Source organism: Pleurodeles waltl, chromosome 3_1, assembly GCF_031143425.1.
Source record: "Pleurodeles waltl isolate 20211129_DDA chromosome 3_1, aPleWal1.hap1.20221129, whole genome shotgun sequence".
In the NCBI taxonomy this organism is placed as follows: domain Eukaryota; kingdom Metazoa; phylum Chordata; class Amphibia; order Caudata; family Salamandridae; genus Pleurodeles; species Pleurodeles waltl.
Genome location: NC_090440.1, coordinates 1036536467 through 1036559448, shown reverse-complemented (window position 1 = coordinate 1036559448; position 22982 = coordinate 1036536467). Strand labels below are relative to the sequence as shown.

General features: G+C 45.4%; 1 protein-coding gene across 2 annotated transcripts in view; it reads left to right on the top strand.

Annotated features, from left to right (window-relative positions):
• The window catches only part of ESYT3 (extended synaptotagmin 3), a 319908-nt gene extending 302757 nt beyond the window's left edge, over positions 1–17151 (top strand). The window contains exon 23 of one of the 2 annotated variants that reach the window (XM_069224322.1): positions 16390–17151. In XM_069224322.1, coding sequence (XP_069080423.1) covers positions 16390–16426 — 37 coding nt within the window. In that variant the 3' untranslated portion in view covers positions 16427–17151. The remainder of the gene's footprint in view (positions 1–16389) is intronic. The other variant, XM_069224323.1, reaches the window with a different exon arrangement.
• Positions 17152–22982: the final 5831 nt, after the last annotated feature.

The window sequence follows — 22982 nt, the reverse complement described above, 5'->3', positions numbered from 1 at the left end:
ACGTGGACGTTATTTCACTCAGGCTGCAGTGGCAGGCCTGTGTAAGAATTGTCAGAGCTCCCTATGGGTGGCAAAAGAAATGCTGCAGCCCATAGGGATCTCCTGGAACCCCAATACCCTGGGTACCTCAGTACCATATACTAGGGGATTATAAGGGTGTTCCAGTAAGCCAATGTAAATTGGTAAAAATGGTCACTAGCCTGTCAGTGACAATTTGGAAAGAAATGAGAGAGCATAACCACTGAGGTTCTGATTAGCAGAGCCTCAGTGAGACAGTTAGTCACTACACAGGTAACACATTCAGGCACACTTATGAGCACTGGGGCCCTGGGTTACCAGGGTCCCAGTGACACATACAACTAAAACAACATATATACAGTGAAAAATGGGGGTAACATGCCAGGCAAGATGGTACTTTCCTACAGCTATACTCATCGACGACCCTCCTGTCAGTGCTATACTCGTCGACGGCCCTCACTTCGACGCTCCCATCGTCAGTACCTCCGCCGACGATGCCCTCTTCGACACCTCCGTCGACGACACTTGCGTCAACGGTACTCTTGTCGTCAATCACACCGTCGACGTTTCCAGTAACTACGATATCGTCGACGACACCAGGTTTTTTTCTTGTCGACAGTCAAAATCGTTCCGGCAAAATGGCAAAGACCATCTTCGTTACCTCTGTACCACTCTGCAGAGTATACTCCTCTCAAGAGACTCTCAAAGACTTATTTGACACCGTCTGTCACATCACCAAGTAAGGTGTCCGGACTTCTGCCATCTCGCTTTTTGTATGGCAACGATGACGAATCAGAAGAAAACGGAATATTTGGAGTAGGCAAGAGTCTGTCTCAGTTACATGTAAAATGTCAGGAGTACTCTGATGACGACTCCTATTATGATCAGCATTACTCTGATCAAGTCCCACAGCAGCAACAGCAAGGAATGGTGTGCTTACCTTCTAGTCTGGTTTCTGACCAACAGGTCATGCCGGTGGATTATAAACAGCGCTTTCATCCACAGTCTGCGAATGATCCTATTCCAGTGGTTACGGCACCATCTACACCCGTACCTCTACAAGTTCTCCCTGCTACTCCACAGATTCCTCCTCAAGCTCCACAGGGTCCACAAGCCCAGGCTTCGTCAGACGAAGCGGCTGAAGGAGGGGAAGTTCTTTTGGAGCAGGATGAGTGGGATGACTATGTACTCCCAGCACCCACTTCACCGGAGCCAACTTCTGTTAAGTCCCCTCCGGAGGATATTGGATCTTTTCATAATATATTAGAAAAAGCGGCTGCACGATTTGAGCTTCGAATGCCATCCACACAGCAGGATTGCTTCTTATACGACTTTAAAGAAGTGCATAGGAAGGTGGTCAGAGCAATCCCTAATATAGACCACGTATGGAATTGGGGATTAAAAATTGTGTAACCCTGCTACGGTGCCAGCGGTATTGCCAAAGTTAGATAAGAAATATAAAGCGACAGATGAAGCCCCTGTTTGCCTGGTGGGACACTTGAAACCAGACTCCGTGGTTTCTCAGGTGGCCCAGCGACATTCTAGAAACCCTTCGGCACCTCTATCTGAACCCCCAGACAAGGATGGTAGGTGCCTTGATAACACTGGAAAAAGATTCTCTTCCATGTCTGCCATTGTAGTCTGCGCTGCAAACTTCCTTGCGCTCCTGGGAAGATATGACAGGCAGCTATGGTCTGGCATTTCTCACTCTTTAGATGATCTTCTTGATTCTAGCACGAACAAAGCAAGGAAGATTCTCATTGAAGGTTAGGGCACATCTGCAGAGGTTATTGATTGTGCATTAGACATTGCAGCTATGGGGTTTCGGCTCCTGGCTGGATCAGCTGTCTTAAGGCGCCAAAGGTGGCTTAAAGCCACAAATTTTCGACAGGATGTCCAAACCAAGATTCTTGACCTCCCCTATGATGGACAAGACCTTTTTGGTAGGCATGTGGATGACTCTCTCCAAGCTATCAAAGCAGACACTGATACTGCGAGGTCTTTAGGATCACTGCAGTATAAGCGCACGCCCTTTTGGGGCGTGGCCGGCAGCCGATGAGGCTGCAAGCGTAACGCGGAGCTCCGGGGCCGCGATCGGGGCCCGGCCGACATTATCTCCACGCAGAGCTCACCGGAGTGTTTACGACCCTCCCCTGTACCCCCGGCATCGGAGGCGATTCCGCCCCCGCGAAAGCATCTTTGGGCGAGTGTAATGGGCGTCCCGGGGAAAACTATGGGAAACAAGATGGCGGCCACCGCGTTTGCGACGGCTGCTGGCGAGAAGACAAAGGTACGGAGGCCCGGAGCTGCGGTAGTGTCCGGAAATTGAAGGCAGCGACTCGAGCCAGCTGGGAGGGCTGTTGACCCTGAGCAGGCGCGAGGACTGATGAGGGCAAAGAAGCGCGAGCGGAGGTAAGCGGTGGGGCCCCACCAGGGCGCGGGGAGCGGACTGGAGTCCGTCCTCCCAAATACTAAAATGAATAAGAGACCGACCTCTGCCTTAAAAATGAGCACTTGCAACACGAAGGATACTCCCCATTCCCCCGCCTAAATTAAAAGAATTCTCCTCCTGGAGTCACTGCGGGAAGGGGGGGGAAGTCAGGCCCTCCCCTCTGAGGGAGCTTTGAGTAATTGTGGACCCCGGAGCCGCTTTACCTCCGGGAGCCCCCATCAGAGACTGGTTCTGTCCACACATCGGGTCTCCTCCGAAGCTGCAAACGGAGTGGGGATGTTGGACTACGATGCCCCGGCCCATATCTTTGCACATTAAGGGGCTTGGGTCATTAACTCAGCGGGGGCAGTCGCGGATCACACTACCTGCTCCTGCATCCCGCCCCCTCTGTGGAAAGCATAACCGGTCCTTTACTGGGGACCCCCTGAGCCAACGAACAGGGAGCTCCATCAAAGCACACCTGGATCCCCTGGAGGGGACCATCACCCGGAAATGACTCCTGAAGAGTTCAAAGTGACCATCCGGGGGACCGCAGGGGGTACGGGATCCTAAAGATGGAAGGACACGGAGGGAGCAAAACCAAGTTCAGTTCTCGGCTTCACGACCTCTATACCGGTTGGACGCACAAGAGATCGAATCACAGAGCTCCCCTCACGCCCTGGCCACCTCCACTTACCTGGGATCCATCTGAACTCCACAGACAGTGCCAATTAGGGGAGGAGGCGGAGTGGAAAGGCGGGGAGCCCCCCCCCCCCCCCAACTGACGGAAACCTGTAGAAGGAGAAACTCAAGGGTGGATTATGTGATCCAGCCTGACCCCTGCGGTGGCTTGGGAACTCGATTCACCTTCTCCGCGCACAGCAAAGGTTTTAATCATGCCCAAACGGATTTTGCAAATACTAAACAACCTACACAACCCTCCAACCTGGCTGGCTCTGATAACCTGAATTCACAAGAAACAACCTTGGACACGGTCCTTTTAGCTATTAAAGAATCCCGGGAAGCACTTGAGAAAAATATTGACAGCCTATCATCGGACCTCTCACTACTACGAGACGACCACCTCAAACTGAAAGAGAGAGTGGAGACGAACGAAAAATCTATATCTACAGTCGACCTTGCACAACAAACAACAACCAAAGAACTAACACATATAACAGCCTGCATTAAGACACTGGAAACTAGAGCAGAAGATGCTGAAAATCGAGCTCATAGAAATCACCTCAGATTTATAGGAATACCGGAAGACTCGGAAACCTCAGCAATTAACTTAAAATCCTTCCTGGAAAACTGGATAAGAAACACAGTGGCTCCTGAAGGCCTCTCAGCTTATTTTGCAATAGAAAGAGCTCATAGGATCCCCAACAGAGCTCCACCTCCAGGAACTAGACCACGCCCAATTATAGCTAAACTGTTACATTACAAAGCTAGAGACTATATACTCTCCCAATCACGACAACTAGGCAAAACTATATGCAATAATCAGCGGGTTATGATCTTCCCGGACTTCACGAGAGAAACCCAGGCGCAAAGAGCCTCGTTTCATAGTCACAAACGCACCCTACGAGAAAATGGGATAAAATATGCAATGCTTTTCCCTGCCAAGCTCAGAATAGAATACGAAGGTAAAGCCATTTCTTCATTTCACCTCAGCTGGTAGGCGAGTGGCTGGAAACCTTGAACCTGTCCGCCTCGGCTCTTCCACCTGGACCCCCCACGAACCAGGAAAGAAAAGCAGTCACTCTTCTAGGCGGACTACGGGGGCAGCCCACCCCAAACATCAATCGCTTCAGAAAATGCAAGACTCCGTGGACGCGGCCGCCGCTCTTAGCCGGGGTTCCTGCCACAAACCTAGGTCCTCTGGTAACCTCTCAGACCCGGACTCCAGCTGCGGGGGCTCATCAATATCCTCACGAGACACTGCCACCAGCCTACCTATAATAACGCCAGGAACCCTGTAAGAAATTATTTGACTGCTCTTTGTTCGGCCCACCCTGGCTGTGAGTATTTAAAAGAAAACAATTAACTCTGATGTTGGATCTTGCTCAGTACTAGCTCAGGAACACTGGTGGTAAACTCCTGTGTTCAAAGCGGACTCTACAATGAGCTTTCCCCGGGAGGGTCTCTGAGCACGTGCTCTCGGCCCCAGCCAGGCCACTCACCTATAGGATATTAGAATAGGACTGTTAACAGTTTGGACGGGAAGAGTTTTAGGAACCGGTCCTGGGGAGTGGGAGTTGGGAGTTATGTTTATTCAGTTAGTTTTAGGGGGAATTCGTGCACTGAGGCCTAGAATGGTCAATATCTCTAGTTCTAAACACCTGATAGCTTTTGGTAGCAACAAACTACTCTTGGATTCATCCCTTAATAGTAGCCAACAACTAGTAAATCAAGACTGACTTCAAGATACAAAGTAATAACCTGGAATGTTAGGGGGTTAAATAATATTGTCAAGCGATATAAGGTGTACAGCTACCTTAAACGCAGAGGAGCCCACATTGCTATACTGCAGGAAACTCATTTGCTAGAACAGGAGGTTAGGGCACTTAGGAAGAGATGGAGAGGCCAAATATTTGCTACTAATTACTCGTGTTTGCAAGAGGAGTTCTGGTGTGGATACGTCCCGGTGTTCCATTCCAGGCCCTTCACTCAAACCTAGACAAAGAAGGTAGATACGTTGTTATATCAGGAAGGTTAGATGGAAGGGAAATAACCATAGGAGGTCTTTATGCACCGAACCAGGATCAAAAGAAATTCTTTGACACTTTGTCTAGGGAGCCCGATCCTAGCGAACTCGAAGATAATAGGTGGGGACTTTAACTGCATAACAGATATCAATATGGACAGATCACCCCCCCCCCCCCCCCCCCCTCCACCCTCACATACTCCAACACAAAAAACTGCTAAAGCTTTTGAGGAATGGCAACAACACTGGCAAATTAGAGACTGCTGGAGACACCTCAACCCGCATAATAGAGAATACTCCTTCTATTCAGCAGTACATGACCTACACGTTAGACTAGACACCATACTAGCCTCCCCAGAACTACTACCCATCGTAGTCTCGGCTGAATATCTGTGCCGTACCATTTCAGATCACAATCCATTAATGATTTCATTAGACTGGCATAGGGAAAAACCTGTGATCCCCTCATGGCGATTGGGGGCAGAGTCCTTAGAAGATGAGGCCTTTAAACACTACCTCCACAATAGTTTTAAAGAATACTTCAAACTAAATGCAGGAACAGCTTCCACTAGAACATTAGAATGGGAAACCTTTAAAATAGTAACCAGAGGCAATTGTATCGGGGAAAGTGTAGGTGTGCAAAGAGCTATCGATTCTGAGCTTAAAAAACTTGAAGACTCCCTAAGAATCACAGAACACAACCTTCCTTCACACCCTGAGCTGCTCCCTCTTCTGCAGGAAACTAAAACGAAAATAGTTGAAGTAAATATCAGGCTATCCCGCTTTAGCTACAAACAGTACTTAAGTAGACAGCACGCTGAAGGAGATAAGGCAGGCGCGCTATTGGCGTGGTTAGCCAAACCCTCCAAACAACAAACTATTATACTCGAAATTGAGAGAACCCCAGGTGACAGAGTACTCAGCCAAAAATAAATTAACACCTGCTTCTTCGGATACTACTCCTCCCTTTATGCCCCACCCACTGATTCAATTAATAGCTCCTAGATCACAGAGTTGGAGTCACTTGCCCTCCCTAGACTGGGAATCGAAGAGAGTGCAACCCTAGCCGCCCCTATCTCAATAGCCGAAATTAAAGCTGCAATACAAAGCATGGTAAAGGGTAAAGTACCGGGAGCAGGCGGCCTTCCGTCAGAGTTCTATCAATTATATCAGGATACACTAGCCCCTAGACTCTGCACATTATACACAGAAGCGTGGCACAATAATAAATTACCTCAATCCACCAACGAAGCCATAATGGTCCTATTACTAAAACCTGGAAAACCTGCCACAGATGTCCGCTCATACCGTCCTCTTTCTATGTTGTACCTAGATTACAAAATTTTAAGCAGGATATTAGCTAACAGACTCTTACCCTTCATGTCCTCATTGATTCATCCCTCTACGCAGTACAGCGCAAAATATCAGACGTTTAGTCTCCATTCTTCACTCCGTGCCTAATTCCATACCACACGCAGCAATAATCTCAATAGACATTGAAAAAGCCTTTGATAGCTTGAGGTGGGACTACCTAGAACAAGTAATGTTAAAACTGGGACTGGGAGAGGGCTTCACTCGATGGACAAAATTATTGTACACAAACCCCACAGCGAGAGTTCGAACGGGTGCCACCATTTCCGAGCCCTTCACTGTGGGAAGGGGGACCAGACAGGGCTGACCACTCTCCCCCCTCCTATTCGCCATAGCGGTCGAACCCCTTGCACAAATTGCTAGATCCAAAAGATACTATGAGGGCATCCTGATTAATAATTGGACACATCACATAGCCCTCTATGCTGATGACATGCTACTTTTACTCAAGAACCTGAGTGCCGATCTCCCTAGGGCGATAGAAATGCTAGAAAGTTTCGGTTCTGCCTCGGGACTCCGGATTAATTGGAGGAAATCCTCCGTCTTTCCGGCGTTCAGGGACACCCCGGAGCCATCCGACACTGGGGGTTTGCCCTGGTCCCCAAACACCTTTAAATATCTGGGAGTCAACATCTATCATTCAGTTGTAGATATGCTAGAGGGGAATATACATGGAACAATTAGGGGAATCAAATCTAGCATGCAATTCTGGAGCACCCTGCCTCTTACAGTCGCAGGGAGAGTCGCTCTGCTTAAAATGATAGTACTGCCCAGACTTCTATATTACTTTTCTACGCTCCCTCTAATAATCCAGAGTTCGGTTTTTAAGAACACAAACTCTTTAATTGCAAGCTTTATATGGGGGCCAAACAGACACAGAATTGCATTGCACACGCTACAAAGACCTACATCGGAGGGAGGACTAGCTGCTCCTAACCTAGACATTTTCTGTTGGGCGGGACAGCTTCAATGGCTAGCGAAATTGATTAATAAACCCTCAGTTGAAAAAGATCTACAGATAACATTAAACTGTCCACTAGGAAAAATCTTACGTATAGTATTGAACCCCAAGAAACCAAAAGAGCCTCTCCCTTTGGAGTGGGAAGCTGCTAGATATTGCTGGGATCTCTACCTCAAACGTTCGCACACTAAGACCCCATAAGCCACTAAGATACGTCTGGAGTCTTTGAACTGCCCCCCAGGTACTCAAATCACCAAACATATTAATAAATTAGCCCCTTTTAATATTACGAATTTAGGCGACCTGTTCCTTAATGGGAAACTCTGCTCCTTCGCAGAACTGCAGGATAGATTTACCCTCCCACCCGGATTATTTCTCACCTACGGTGACCTCATTAGAATTATCCAAAAACTGTGTGGCGCAGGTACTAACGAACCCCTGATCCACGGGGTTGCAACTCCTCTGCTCCATAGGAGACCAAAGGGGAATAATATCGGGGACATATAAATTCATGCAGAACAGCATCTGCACTCCACTCAACAAACTCAAAGCAAAATGGCAAACAGATCTTGACACTCCATTGGAATATACCCAATGGACCAGAATAGCAGCCCATGTCTACACCGTTTCCAGGAATGCGAGATTTAAACTGATAAACATGTACATTTTCCATAGAGCCTATCTTACCCCCCAAATGATAACCAAAATATATAACGCAAGTAACTCTTTCTGCCTGCAATGCTCCGAACCAGCAGCAGACCTAATGCACATGCTATGGAATTGCCCTCCGATTAGTTCATACAGGACAGAAGTAATCAGGATAATAGCCAGCTGTACTGAAAGACCTCTAACACCAAGCCCTTTAGCAGCAATTTTAGGGGACTTCCCACCCCCCTCGTCACACAAAACTTCGAACAAATTCATAGACTTGGCCCTGATATTAGCAAAAAGAGAGATAACCTCACACTGGAAAGATCCAGGGGGCCCAATAGCAAGTAGATGGCAAGGTGCACTAGAAAAGTGGGCGGAAATAGAGAGCACTGTGTTCATGAAAGAAGCCCTACGGGGCCAAAGACCCAGGGAGAATTCCACACATTGGGACTTATTGCGGGATAATTTATAGAAGGTGGATGCCCGTACTACGGAGGAAGACCATTCTATCTCGGGCTCGGACTCCGAACAGATTGCTACAGTTGCTTCATGAACACATTGAAACTTTGACCGACCACAGAGACTGGCCGTCATAAGATCTGTATTTAATGTACTCCGTGCACATCGGGGGGAGGGAGGGATTACACAGTTGGGGAATATATTAATGGATTGTGATTTATGCTATCTTCTGTATAAAAGCAATAAAGACATTAAAAAAAAAGCGCACGTCCTTTCGAGGAGCCAGGGGTAGAGGGCACTCTTCCTTTCGAGGTGGTTACCAATCATTCAGGTACCTAGCTTATTCCTCACAATTCCAGTCTTCCAGACCCCAATATCATCAAAGGCAGCCTCCAGCGGCGGCATACAGCAGACCTCCTCCCAGAGGAAAGTCAGGGAGACAACCTAAAGACACCTCCCGCAGGCAATGACAGCCTCCAAGGGCCGGCTTCCTCTCCTTCTTTGAGACATCACCTACAGTGTTTGCTTCGGATAATAAACGACAAGTGGGTTCTGGACAGAATAACTTATGGTCATCTGCTAGAGTTCACTTGCATGTCCCCCGAGACTCCGCCTGGCCGGGTACGTCAACAGCATCTACATCTTCTCCTTCTGGATATAGATGTCATGTTGTCCAAAGGAGCGATAGAAGCTGTACCCTATTCTCAAAAAGAAAGCGGCTTCTACTCCCGCTTCTTGCTAATCAGGAAGAAATCTCGTCTGTGGAGACCTATCCTGGATCTGAGGGAGCTTAACAAATATCTAAAGAAACAGTCCTTCCGCATGGTAACATTGAAGGATGTTTTGCAACTTTTCAACACAGGAGATTTTATGACTTCCCTAGACCTACAGGATGCCTACTTCCACATACCCATTCACCTGAAGCACAGGAAATTCTTAAGATTTATGGTAGCCAGGTGGCTTTCAGACTCAAATCCGCTCCACGGATTTTTACAAAGTGCCTAGCCCCTGTTGCAGCATATCTAAGGTGCTACAGACACCAAATATTCCCGTATCTGGACGACTGGTTACTGAAGGCTTCCGACATCTAGTCTCTACATTATTCTCTCAAGACCACTTTACGCCTGTTCAAACAATTAGGTCTCATTCTCAATCGAGAGAAGTCCCATCTTCAGCCTACCAGAAGAATAGTTTTCCTGGGCGCTGTATTGGACATGACTCAAACAAAGGCGTTCCCAGCGGAGGAAAGACAACTTAAACTCATCAACCTAGCAGGTGCAGTTCAGAAAAGAAACTCTCTTTCAGTTTGAAAGTTCAAATCATTACTGGGGTTGATGTCCTCCTGTATCAATCTCATTCCCCACTGTCGGCTTCGGATGCTCCCACTACAAGAAGAGCTCGACAAACAATGGAAACAGACGCAAGGTTCCTTCGGGGACATCATACAGATGACAGCAAGGATCTTAGATTCCCTCGATTGGTGGACAACACCGGCAAACATCTCCAGGGGCTTAGATTTCTTAGCTCAGGTCCCTCCGTTTATAACAACTGACTCTTCGATAGAGGGATGGGGTGCATGTCATCAAGACCTCTAAGTGAGTGGCAGGTGGCCCATTTCTCAAGCTACTCTTCACATCAACCTCCTCGAGCTCAGAGCTGTGTACCTGGCACTGCAGGCTTTCCTGCCACGAATCCGAGGCTCATCGGTGCTGGTCCGAACGGACAATACGACCACCATGCACAACATCAACAAACAAGGAGGTACTCGGTCTCGTCTGCTGTTCAGGGAAGCGCAGGCCATTTGGACCTGATGCATTCAACATTCAGTGCACATAAGAGCAGAACACCTTTCAGTAGTGAGCAACACCACAGCAGCCTCGGCACATCTTCCCATGAATGGGAGCTGACTAAGACGACGCTGGACGCAATATTCCTCAGATGGGGAAAACCAAATCTGGATCTGTTTGTGACACCCCAGAACATGAAATGCCGGGTTTATGCAACCAGGGTTGTGGGGAAATGCGTTTTCGATAGCATGGTCAGGGATTTATGCTTACGGTTTTCGTCCGATACCTCTACTCCTGCGGGTCATCAGCAAGGTCAAATCAGACCCATGTCAGATACTCCTAATTGCTCCAGCCTGGCCACGTCAGCCGTGGTACACAGAACTTCTGTTGCTGTCATCATGTCCTCCCATCAGGTTAACACTGGTTCCGGAACTATTAACCATCAATTAGGGCCAAGTGAGGCATCCGGATCCCAAGTCTCTCAGATTATTTGCATGGCTCCTGAATTCAAGGAATTTGGCCATTTAAATATTCCTAGTGACTGCAAGACTGTTCTAGCTAAAGCATGTGCTGATAGCACTAGCAAAATATACAAATTAAAATGGAAACAGTTTTGCTTATGGTGTACTTTTAATGGCATTCACCCGCTTACATCCGCTCCAGAGCAGATTTTACCTTATCTTCTTCATCTGGTGCGCTCTGGTCTCGCCCATGCATCTATTAAAGTTCACTTGGCAGCTCTCTCCAGATATAGACGAATTTCTAAGGGGCCATCCCTCTGGTCTCAGAGGCTCATCAAGCAATTCATGAAAGGTCTGTTCCGGTCTTTCCCTCCAGTCAGAGCACCGCCTCCAGCTTGGCAGCTAAATACAGTCCTGGGTCAGCTAATGAAAGAACCATTTGAGCCCATTCATAAATCAGACATCAAATACCTCACCGGGAAGGTAGCGCTTCTCTTGGCTTTAACATCTGCTTGTCGAGTCAGCAAAATTTAAGCATTTACCATCCAGGAACCCTTTCTTAAATTTGCTGGTGATAAAGTCATCAATCCCCAAGGATCCATCAGACTTTCGTATTAATGAGCCAGTGGTGCTGAAGGCTTTCTTTCCGCAGCCTCAGACTGAAGCAGAAAGATCGCTTCATTCTGTTGATGTCACAAGATGCCTTAAGTTTTATTTGCAGCAAAATTCTTCGATCCGGAAATCAAATCAACTGTTTGTTGCATTTAGTGCGCCCAGAAGAGGGCATCCTGTCACTAAACAAACTATTTCTAGATGGATCTCGAATACAATAGCCTTTGGCTATCAAAAGGCTAGTCGACCCCTGGGCACCAGAGTACGTGCGCATTCCACCAGGGCAGTCTCTACATCCTGTGCGCCCTTCTCTGGTGTGTCCCTGCTGGACATCTGCCGAGCAGTGATGTGGAGAACGACATGCGCCTTCACAAAGCATTACTGTTTGGCTGCTGAGATGCCTCGAGATGCAGCGGTGGGTCAAGCAGTCCTTAGGCACTTGTTCCGATAAGGTGAGCTGTTTTGTTTTCCCATCAGCCGCTTCTCCTATAATATCACATTTTCTGTTCAATGCTAATGTACATCTTATGCATATAGATTTATGTTTGAGTGGGTTAGCTCTTATTGCTTTGCATTTATGTTCTAATGCAGATGATATTTTATTATATGGTAAACAGTGTTTTATGAATACAGAAAATGTGTGGGTTACTGCTTGCTACTCTTATTCAAGCATGTGAATCTATGAAAGTTCCAATACTGGAGTAAGAAATAAGTTACTTACCTGTAAATGTAGTTCTCATAGGTTCACATGCAACCCACCTGCCTCCCCGGGGGAGCTCACCTTCTTTCTTTTCTCAGTGTTCTTCATCATTACAGCACTTAAGCTCAGAAAAGTTGAGGGAAGGCAGCTCCTCACAGGAGGGTCTATGGGGTGAGGCAATCTGATTGGTTCAAATTTGAGTTTGGGTCTATTTGACAAAATGACTGTGATAGGTTATTCTGTTGAGGCCTAGGCCATATATTGTATAGGTACATTTTCAGGCCTAGGTTGTATATTCCACTGTGGACTCCCATCTCGACGACGGGGAAGTATTCAAGCATGTGAATCTATGAAAGCTTCCAATACTGGAGAACAACAGTTACAGGTAAGTAACTTATTTCTTCTGATGAATACTTCTAACTGTAGATTCCTCACCGTGTGAATAGATCCCAAAGAAGTCCTCCCCAAGTTGATAGGTTTGTGGAATGTTTCCGACTAAGCCACATGCCCATTCCAGCAGACCTGTCAAGACCATAGTTCTTAATGAACATGTGTTCTGATGCCCACGTAGCTACCTGACATATCCTGAACAGGCACTCTGCGTGCCATCTCAGTGGCAGCAGCTTTGGCCCTGATGGAATGAGCCCATGGAGCTTCTGAAGGCTGCTTCTTATCCTGCGGATAGTATATCCTAATACAGAGTAATATATCATGAGATGGTATATTTCTGCACCACCTTGCTCTTCATCGCCCCAAACAACCCCACAAAAAGCTGATCGTCCATCTGATGTTCCTTGGTCCAATTAATGTAAAAGGAGAGTGCTCTCTTGGGGTCCAAATGATAGGCTATCTTCCTCTTTCGAGGGATGAGGCAGAGCAAAGGGGGTCAAAAGAGTGATGGCGTATTTATCCTGAAAAGGCATAACTCCTCCGGTAGGAACTCTGCTCGACTCCACTTTGCCTGGAAAAAGGTGGTATATGGCTGCTGGACCTAGAGAGCCTGGAGCTCACTCATGTGGCTTGCTGATGTTGTTGCAACCAGAAAGATATTTTTTTTAATCGAGGAGGTGCAATGGACAACAGTGCATTTGTTCAAAAGGAGCACTAATGAGAAAAGCATGCACCAAATTTAAGTCCTTCTCTGGCATGACAAAGGGCTTTGGCAGAAATATATGTAGCGAACCTTTAAGAAACACATTTAAATGGGTGATTTGAACAAGAACTGCTCTGGTCAAAGTGAAAAAACCTGTAAAGGCCCCCAACAAGTAACTTTTAACAGTGCCCACAAAAGTCCCTGATGGGCAAAAGACAAGCAGCAACAAAGCCAACAGTTTTGCCTGCAATGAGTACTTTTAGCAGGTGAGGTTTTGGTTTGGCAGGCACTGCACCAAACCACAAACTCACCCTTGGGCCTGGCGTAGAAAACTTTGTAGATGGGCGTCTAGCTGCCAGGGTGACATCAACTGAGATTAAAGGAGATTAACTGCTCTGGCTCAGTTTCCACTCATGGAGGTGCAGGTTCAGGTGCAAGACCCCGCCCTTCTGATATGACAGAAGACCCTCCCAAAGCAGCAGCCTGATCACAGGACAAATGCTCAGGCCCAGATGTCCTAGGTACTACAATTTCCTGGCATAGTCCAGCTACAGTAGGATGACTTGGGCCCGGTCATTCCTGATCTTCTTCAGAAAGCTGGTCTGGAGACATAGCAGTGGGAAGGCATAAAGGAGTCCTGTGTTCCACTGAATGTGGAATGCATCTCGGAGTAAGAGCTGTCTTGGTAAGTCCAACATTCAAAAGAGTTGACACTGCACGTTCTTAGCCATTGTGAAACGATTGAGCTGAGGTTGTTTCCATTGCTGAAAGACACCCGCGGCATCTCTGGGTGCAACTGCCACTCATGATCTGCTAGGTGTCAGCAGCTGAGATTGTCCACCCTGGTGTTTAAAGATCCTTCCACGTGGTGTACCACCAGGAAAATGCCCTGACAATTCAACCAGTCCCAGATGCACAGAGCCTCCAGACATAGGACCCAATACTCCACCCTCCCTTGCTTGTTGCAGTCCCACACGACAGTGGTGTTTTCTGTGAGAACCTGACCCAGCCTTCCCTTGATGGTAGGCAGGAAGACCTTCAACACTAGGTGAATCACCTACAATTCCAAAAGGTTTATGCAGAGGTGGGTCTTTACCAGAGACCCGAGTCCTCTGAGCTTCCTCTTCCTGATCGCCTTCCCAACCCAGAAGTTAATCATCCATCATCATCATCTATTGTTGAGGCAGGAAGAGGGGTCTGCGGCTGGTCCAGTTGCGGTCCCATACCTCCATTGTCCTCTCCACATGGCTGAACAGCAGTGGAATAGTGTCAGTGTCTGAGGGATTGAGTAATTGCTGTGCCACAACAAGCTGAAGGTAGAGTTGAGACACAGTTGGTTCAGAGTCAGAAACCACAATAAGTTGTGCATCCTCTGGGGCTGGCATTGACGACCAAGGGAGATCTGCACCGGACCCAATATCGGCACTGATGCTGGTGTGGTGAGTTTAAGGGGCAGAGTTGGTATGGAGGACGGACCTACTGGTGGTAACCCAACTGGGGGCTCCTGCAGATCCTTGGGGCCTGAAGGTGCACCAGAGGAAGCTGGAAGTGTACAAGAGATGCAAAGCAGGATCTCTTGAAAGGCTTCAACCTGCTGCGACGTCACAGATGGGCCTGAGATCTCACAGTGCTTTCCTGAAATGAATACATCACAAATTAACATGGTCTATTGTAACTTTTAGTAGAGTGAGCAATTCCTTATGTTTTTGGAAGAAATTTCTACGATGTACAATTTATAGCCTTGAGAAAAATCAAAAGGTTTAAGGATTTTGAAAATATTACAAAATAAAGTTTACCTTAAACATTCAATGCAGAACAAGAAAATTAGCTACTTACCTGGAACTGTAGTTCGCCGGTATTGGTTTAATTATAGTTAGTCATTTATTTTAAGCACTACATACAAGTAACGTTGTTAAAAACGTCTGCCGAAAGAAGGGTGGCCTGTGAAGTGCGATCTGCCCAGCTCATGAGTGCTCCAACAGACTGTTGGAATTGCAGACAATGAACAGTCATCATCCCTCCATTCCTCACCCTTTGTAGACCAGGAGTTGGGGGAACACTGGTTGACAGTGCCCTCTCTCTTGATGCTTGTAGTTCTGAATAGTCCCTCGAAAGAAAGTTGATCTCTACTGTGCTTGGAAGTGGCTCTAACAGCACAGTACCATCGACCAATTTCTTGCAGATCTGCTTGGCACACTCTCTCTGAAGAGGAATACAATATACCCTATACCACCGTTTCCCATTATTGCTCAACATCAGTGAGGTGCAAGGTGATCCTTTTTGCAAAGTCAACCAAAGATCACCATCTGGACACCCCCCCCCCCCGTCTTGGAACAAATAGTATTTGAGAAAACATTGTATTTATTTAATCTGATTGTATAGTCCTTTTTTAAAAATACAATTTTAGTAATGGGCTAACAAATGATTTGATGAAACTGTTTTTTTTTCCTACATCCGATGGCTCAAAATGCAGCTATTTATGTTATCTTAATATTGTCATGTCTCCAAGCCCAGAAGAGCACTGCGCTGGCGCGTTTTAGGATTCTATTTGGTTTAAGATCGGGTTTTGGAAGAATGTGCTAGCAATCTGGCACCATTCTACCTCACACATTTGCTCACTAGATCAACTCAATAAAAAGCATGTCAGCTTAGTGCGGAAGCATGCAGAGGGAAAGATTATATGATATGGCCCTAGTTTAACATGATCTCGTCTACCAAACGTGTAATTGCATACGCAGCTTGCGCACCCATTAAATGCCACTTGTGCTGGGTACAGTAATTAGGCTGTTTGCCATGTGCACATGAAACAGTGTTACTGATCTCGGAAATGGGGATAACGGGCCAATTGTGTTTGTTGTCATTTGTACTGAGGTGTGCAAAACGGGAATATGCGCCTTTTCCCTTCCCAAATTTGTGGCAGGTCTCAGCAGTTGCAAATGTGGAGGGCAAACCCCGTCATTTGGATCGATTTGTGCCTGATTTGTAATCCTTTTTTGGGCACAAACAGGTGTAGGATTCAATTCAAAATATGGCTTTTCGAATCTTGCCACCACTTTGGTAAAAAACCATTATGGATAAGTCGGCTTCACTCTTGTTGACATTAAGCACTCAAGACGTTTGTGTTTTCTTCTCTCACAGGTTTGAACTGACCGTGAATGGACAATCAAGAAGCTGATCCGTCGTCTTACTTCACGATTGCCCAGAAAACTCTTTCTAAATACTTTTAGAATTGTTCTAATTTTAAGTTAAAATTTAAAATGTATATATGTATATTCTGTAAGTAGCCTTCTTTATTTTTAAGAGTTGTATTTTTGAAACATTTTATGCAGCTACCATATCTGACATTTATAATATATTATGAAAGTAGTTTACTGATGACAAGATGTTTTTATTAATGGCACATTGTAGTCTTGCATTGGCTATTAAGAGAATTGTTAAGTGTCTAATGGGAAGTTTTTTCTTCAAATCTGAAGCAATGTTTTTCTTTCAGAAGTTACATTAGTTAAAGGCTAGTTGATAGTATATATTTTTGGCAGAACATCATGAAGATACTTTATCAGTAGGTAGTGTACTAATTCAAGGTTAACCTTTGGAGGGGACAGAACCAAGTAGCCAAGCAGGAAACATTTTGTTGTTTTCCCCAAACGTGCATAGTTGCAAAAGCATATGTGGACAAGCATACGTGTACAAGATCTTTTTTAACAATGAATGTAAGCTGAAATACTAAAAAGGGCTAAATGTGTTGTCTGTGTGATGTGTTTTGTTTGTTACTAAATGTATGAAACTTTATGTACAGTCTGTTATGCACTTTATATTTGTAAGAATTTTAATTACAAAATACATTTTTCCATCTTGGCTACTGGAAAAACTGAAATAAAATGTTTTGTAAAACCAGAAAAATACAGTCTTTCCATAATGTGCAAGTGTGACGTACCTCTTGAGACTGCTTGTGGGATTTTCAGTTTGTAGACTAATCTGCTCAGGAAAAAGGAACTTGATCCCTACCAACATTCATTGTGAAATAAATGACGTTTAGATTCTCATTAGGCGTACTCAGCCTGATAAGCAATACCAATGCGAACACTGGGGGAAACCCGACGAGTTAAATGAGAAGATCTTGAGATTCCTTGTTCAATAGTCGCCATTACGATTTAAGATACTTACGTCCCAAATGTTAGGATGGTGCACAGCCTTGTGAAACTGAGACACATTTCTTAAAACTGCAGCCACGGAATAATCCCTACAGAATGCATGCAGAGTAGACCCTGCAGCTTTTCTGCCTATTTCCTAAAAGGATACCAATGGTACCACTACATTGAATGGATGTGCAGTCATGGCATCCAGAGGTATACAGTTAGGATGCATGAACAGTAAGTAATGCGAGACAATAGCAAAACAGATATACTTTGTACATTTCACCTTAAATGCATAACAGAAAATTAGAAGGCCCTTCCAAAGTGGGGTTAGGAATGTCTAGTCAAGAGAACCTCAATATGCGGACCCACACAAAAGAGAGTCCCTAAATAGCCCTAAAAAGGGGGAGGGGGAACGTGACGTAACCTGCCTGACCAGGCCACTCAGATGCTCCCAGGGGCCTCTGCACATCTTGGTTTCAAGATGGCAGAATCAAGTGACCACCTGGAGGAGCTCTGGGCACCACCACTGGAGTGGTGATGGACAGGGGAGTGGTCACTCCCCTTTCCTTTGTCCATTATAGTACCAGAGCAGGGACCTGGGGTCCCTAGACTGGTGCAAACCAGTTTATGCAAGGAGGGAACTAAGGTCCATATTTATACATTTTGACGCAAGCCAGCGCAGGTTTGCGTCAAGAAGTTTACCGCCGGCTAACGCCATTCCAACACGCCAGCCGGGTGCCTTATTTATGGAGTGACATTAGCCGGTGCAGCAGCTGGTTGGAGTAAAAAAAAAAAATGACTAACTGGGTAGTGCAGGCGTAGGGAAGAATGGGGGTTGTGCATCAAAGAATGGTGCAAGTCAGGTTAGTGTAAAAAATCTTGGCTCTAACCTGACTTGCACCATTTTTGACGCACAACCCCCATTGAAATGACTCCTGTCTTAGAAAAGATAGGAGTCATGCCCCCCTGCCCAATTGCCATGCCCAGGGGACTTCTGACCCCTGGGCATGGCCATTGGGCACAGTGGCATGTAGGGGGGCCAAGTTAGGCCCCCCTATGCCACTTTAAAAAAAAATACTTACCTGTACTTACGTGGGATGGGTCCCCTCATCCATAGGTGTCCTCCAGGGGTGAGCGAGGGTTGCTCGGGGTGTCCCTGGGTGCAGGGAAGGGCACCTGTGGACTGCTTCCATGGTCTGAAACCATGGAAATGAGCCCACGGGTCCCTTAACGCCTGCCCTGACCCAGGAGTTGAAAAAAGGCGCTAATCAGGCTGGGTGCCATTTTTTAAGGCCCGCCCCTCCTGTGCGTCAAAATGACACAGGAGTATAAATATGTTAACTTATCAGACACTATTCTTTCACCAGATGAAATCTCTGTACTTAATCGGGGCCTGGGCTTTGTGCCCACTCCTAAAGAAGATCCATTCCGTCTTAACTGTGAAATTACTGCATTGTTCCGTAAGATCCGCTTGCATTTCTTTTTTTAAGAACCAACCTGCGCCACTTCCTCTAGGTGATACTAATTTGAGAAGTCCTTCCACTTTCATGCCTCCATCTTCTTTAATACCAGTGGAAGTACTTACTTTCGAAAAAGCAGTGCGAAAACAGATCAAGTCAATGAATTCAACCTTGCACTTTCAGAATGTGTCCAACAAAGAAAGAGAAGCTATCCGCACATTGTCCCATCATCCAGATATCACTATAAAACCTGCAGACAAAGGGGGTGCGATAGTGATCCAGAATACAACTTCATATAGACAGGAATGTCTGAGACTATTAAGCAACACTACATACTATGAACATAAATCCTCGGACCCTACTCCACGTTTACAGAAGACAATTCGAGGATTGATCACTGAAGCTGAAGATTCAGATTGGATATCCCATGCAGAGGCCAAATTTCTGGACACTAAAGAACCTAGGGTCCCTAATTTCTATTGCCTTCCTAAAATACACAAAGGGACCCCACCACCAGGATGACCAATTGTATCAGGCATAGGATCTCTGCTAGAACCTCTGTCAAAATTCTGTGATTTCTATCTACAACCAATTGTTCAGGATACACCTACTTTTCTGAAGGATACTCTGATCTTGTTAGATGATATCAATAAGAGTGGGACCACGGATATGTTAATATGCCTTGATGTGGAGGCATTGTACACCAACATACCGCAAGATGCCACTCTGGAAGCAGTCAAAGACATCCTTGGCAAAATGGACTGGCCCTGCAAAACTCGTTTCATTTATTTTACAGTGTGCAAATCTAGCCCTAAAAGAAAATTTCTTCCAGTTCGAAAGTCAATTATACCATCAAATTCAAGGGACCTCAATGGGCAGCACATTTGCTCAGAGTCTGGCCTGTCTATATATGTATACTTTTGAATCAAAATATATTCCACCATCCACTCAACCTTTCTCCTCTAATATCCGACTATGGCGTTGATACATAGACGACATACTAATAGCCTGGAAGGGTAGCTGTGACCAAGCGAAAGCATTTATTGAGTGGGTTAACACCCTGGACAGCAATTTACGTTTTAGTGCAAATTTTTCCTCAGACGAAGTTTCTTTTCTGGATTTACGTATCATCCCAACTAATGGATTGTTACACTCTTCCATTTTTCATAAACCCACAGATAGGAATAGTTTACTGCTATTTGACAGCCACCACCCCAAATATCTGCGACAGAATTTACCTTTCGGTCAATTCCTGAGGTTAAGACGTAACTGCACAGAGGTTTCTGATTATAATAACCAGGTTGAGATTCTGAGCCACAAGCTAGTACACCGTAAATATCCACTACGGATTATCAGTCAGGCCAGAAAAAGAGCTCGAAATATCCCAAGAGATGTCCTCCTTAACACGAATTCACGTGAACGGCAATCAAGACTGACTTGTGTTACCACCTTCACCCCTTTGTGTAACCAGGTTAGGAAGATTATTAGAAGACACTGGTCCATTCTGAACATTTCAGGTAAGGCTTTAGCGCAACCCCTTTTTGCATTCAAACGCACACAAAACATTCAAGACTTTGTGTATTGGCACAATTTCGTTGTGGTAGGGGTCTAGTGTGTACTACAATCTAGATCATGGCTAGGGGTTATAGGACATTATCCTTGTGGTAACTGCAATGTATGTCCCTTCTCGATGCATACACAGGATGTGGACTTGAGTGAGAGGACACCATGGCAATTAGCGACACATACTAACTGCCGCACAAAGAACTGCATCTACATGATCACCTGTACATGCAATTTCCGATACATCGGGATGACCACTAGAATGGTTAAAACACGTATCAATGAGCATCGGAGCACTATATGTTGTCAACGAGCCGCAACTAAATTGACTAAACATTTCATTGAATTCCAACATACACCTGACGACCTGAGACGGATTGTATTGGAACGCATTACAAACACTAGAGACTGTACCAAGAGACTCTTTGAGAGAGAACAACGCTGGGTGTTTAGGTTAGGAACACATCGGACTGGACTAAATGATGATATACCCTGGTTGGAATTTACTAATTGATAGTCACACGGTTCGATCTTTTCACTATGGAGATATCACAGTCAATATATAGTTTTTTTTAATGGCAGCCTCCATTATGCTTGGATCTACGAATATATAACCATTTCTGAGGTTCTACATCATTTTTTGATTGTGTTACCACAACTGATTCTATTATGACTCCCTTTGTCGTCAATGGCTGCATAGTGCACCCTCCTACACTGTTTATGCCCCCTTGATGGCAACTTTCATTTCAGTATGATTGGGATATTTTCTATTTTCTATTATCTTTCTACAGACAGTCCTTTGGGATTACCATTTTGGGGGGTACAGCTATTGGTTTCCACCCTTGTTTGACCACAGGTCCCCCTCTTTATTGGTATTCTATTACAATATGGCTGCCATTTCTTTGTTACAAAAACATCTCTACAATATGTCCGCCACTATTTTCTATTCCTAACCCCATTACAAAATGGCCGGCACTCTTTTACTGTTAGGGAATTCCTTCAAGATGGCTGCCGCTTTTCTCCAGTCCTCTTTCTAGCTTGATGCCCCACCACCATTTATAAACCCCTCTCCGGCTAGGTCTCACTTTTTCTGGGACGCGGAGCAGGGGTAGGTTATCCACCCAGTGGCCACACGAGCGGGGTAAGTCCTATGTTACCTTTCTTTATTGAGCAGAAGAGTAACTATCTATATTGCAGACCACTTTCTTTGCCCCTTCTTGATCCTTGGTGGGGGCTGTCATTAAACATTGGACACTACTATGACCCTGTGTCCTTATTATTAATACTATTGGTGTACATTATTGGACTGGCGATTGTCTACACTATACATATTTTTTGGACATGTTTGACTTGTGATTTAAGACTATTTTGATAATTTGAATTGACTAACAATATTCCACATAGTTATGGTGATTACCTGTATCCTTATACTTAGGACTTTCTGTTATTGGATATGTTTGAGCCATGATTTAGTTTGAATGGATTTATAATCCTTGAGATATTTATACTTGTTATGTATGACACGTCATCTATATCTATATTTAGTTGACTATACAAGCCTGGACCACTGATGCTTATCGCTATCCCGATGGGGCCCATCCTTTAATACAAGGAGGGTAAGGATTCATCCTCTGAGTTGAGAGGAGTCGTTTGATTTATATTTCACTGTGTGATACACTGCACATTAGGGTTTCTCACCGGAATGAGCTCACTGTGCACATGATTATATTTGTATTTTGAGTCTGTTTTTTTGCTCTTTGTAGGTTTTTGTGGTACGAAGAAATCCCATATTGGGTTATAACATGTGGATTAGGTACGTTTTTTGGTCCTGACGAATCGCACTGATCTTAACAGACATTTTTTGCGAGAAACATGTTGACCCCGATGATAGAAGTATAGTTAGTTCTGTACTCTAACTCTCCACATTCCCCTAATTCAGGGACTGACAGTTTTTTTTGTTTCTGAGGGTGGACTAGACATTACTTATAATCTTTACCCACACTCTGTTTTTAATCATGACAGGGGTCTGGGTTGATTAAATACGATATTTCCAGACCACTAGCCATTTTTATTTTCACATACCCATATACCAATCCCACATACTAGCACTCAGCTACCGGCATTCTTTACACTCAGATCTCCGGCAAAGAGCCCTCACGAGGGGCCCGTCGGGCATTGCAGTGCCGGCCTGACGAGGAGCAAAAGCCCGATGATGAAGCATGTCACCATTACTTACTGTTTACATTTGTACTAGTCTATTGGCTGGAACTGTGTACTTTTGTTTTTTTGGTATAAATATGGCGCACATGCCTTAAATTCACTTTTTGCACGGGAACGCCTACCTTGCATATCATTAGCGCAAGGTAGGTTTTCACGTCCCAAAAATTACTCAAACTCCATAAATTTGGCGCTGCACAGGTCCAGTGCCAAAGTATAAATATGGAGTTAAGTTTGTGCCGAATTTGCTTCAAAATAAATGACGCAAATCTGTTGCAAACAGAGTATAAATATGCCCCTTAATGTACCCTTCAAAGCAAACCGGTGGCTTGGAGAGGCTACCCCTCCTAAGCCT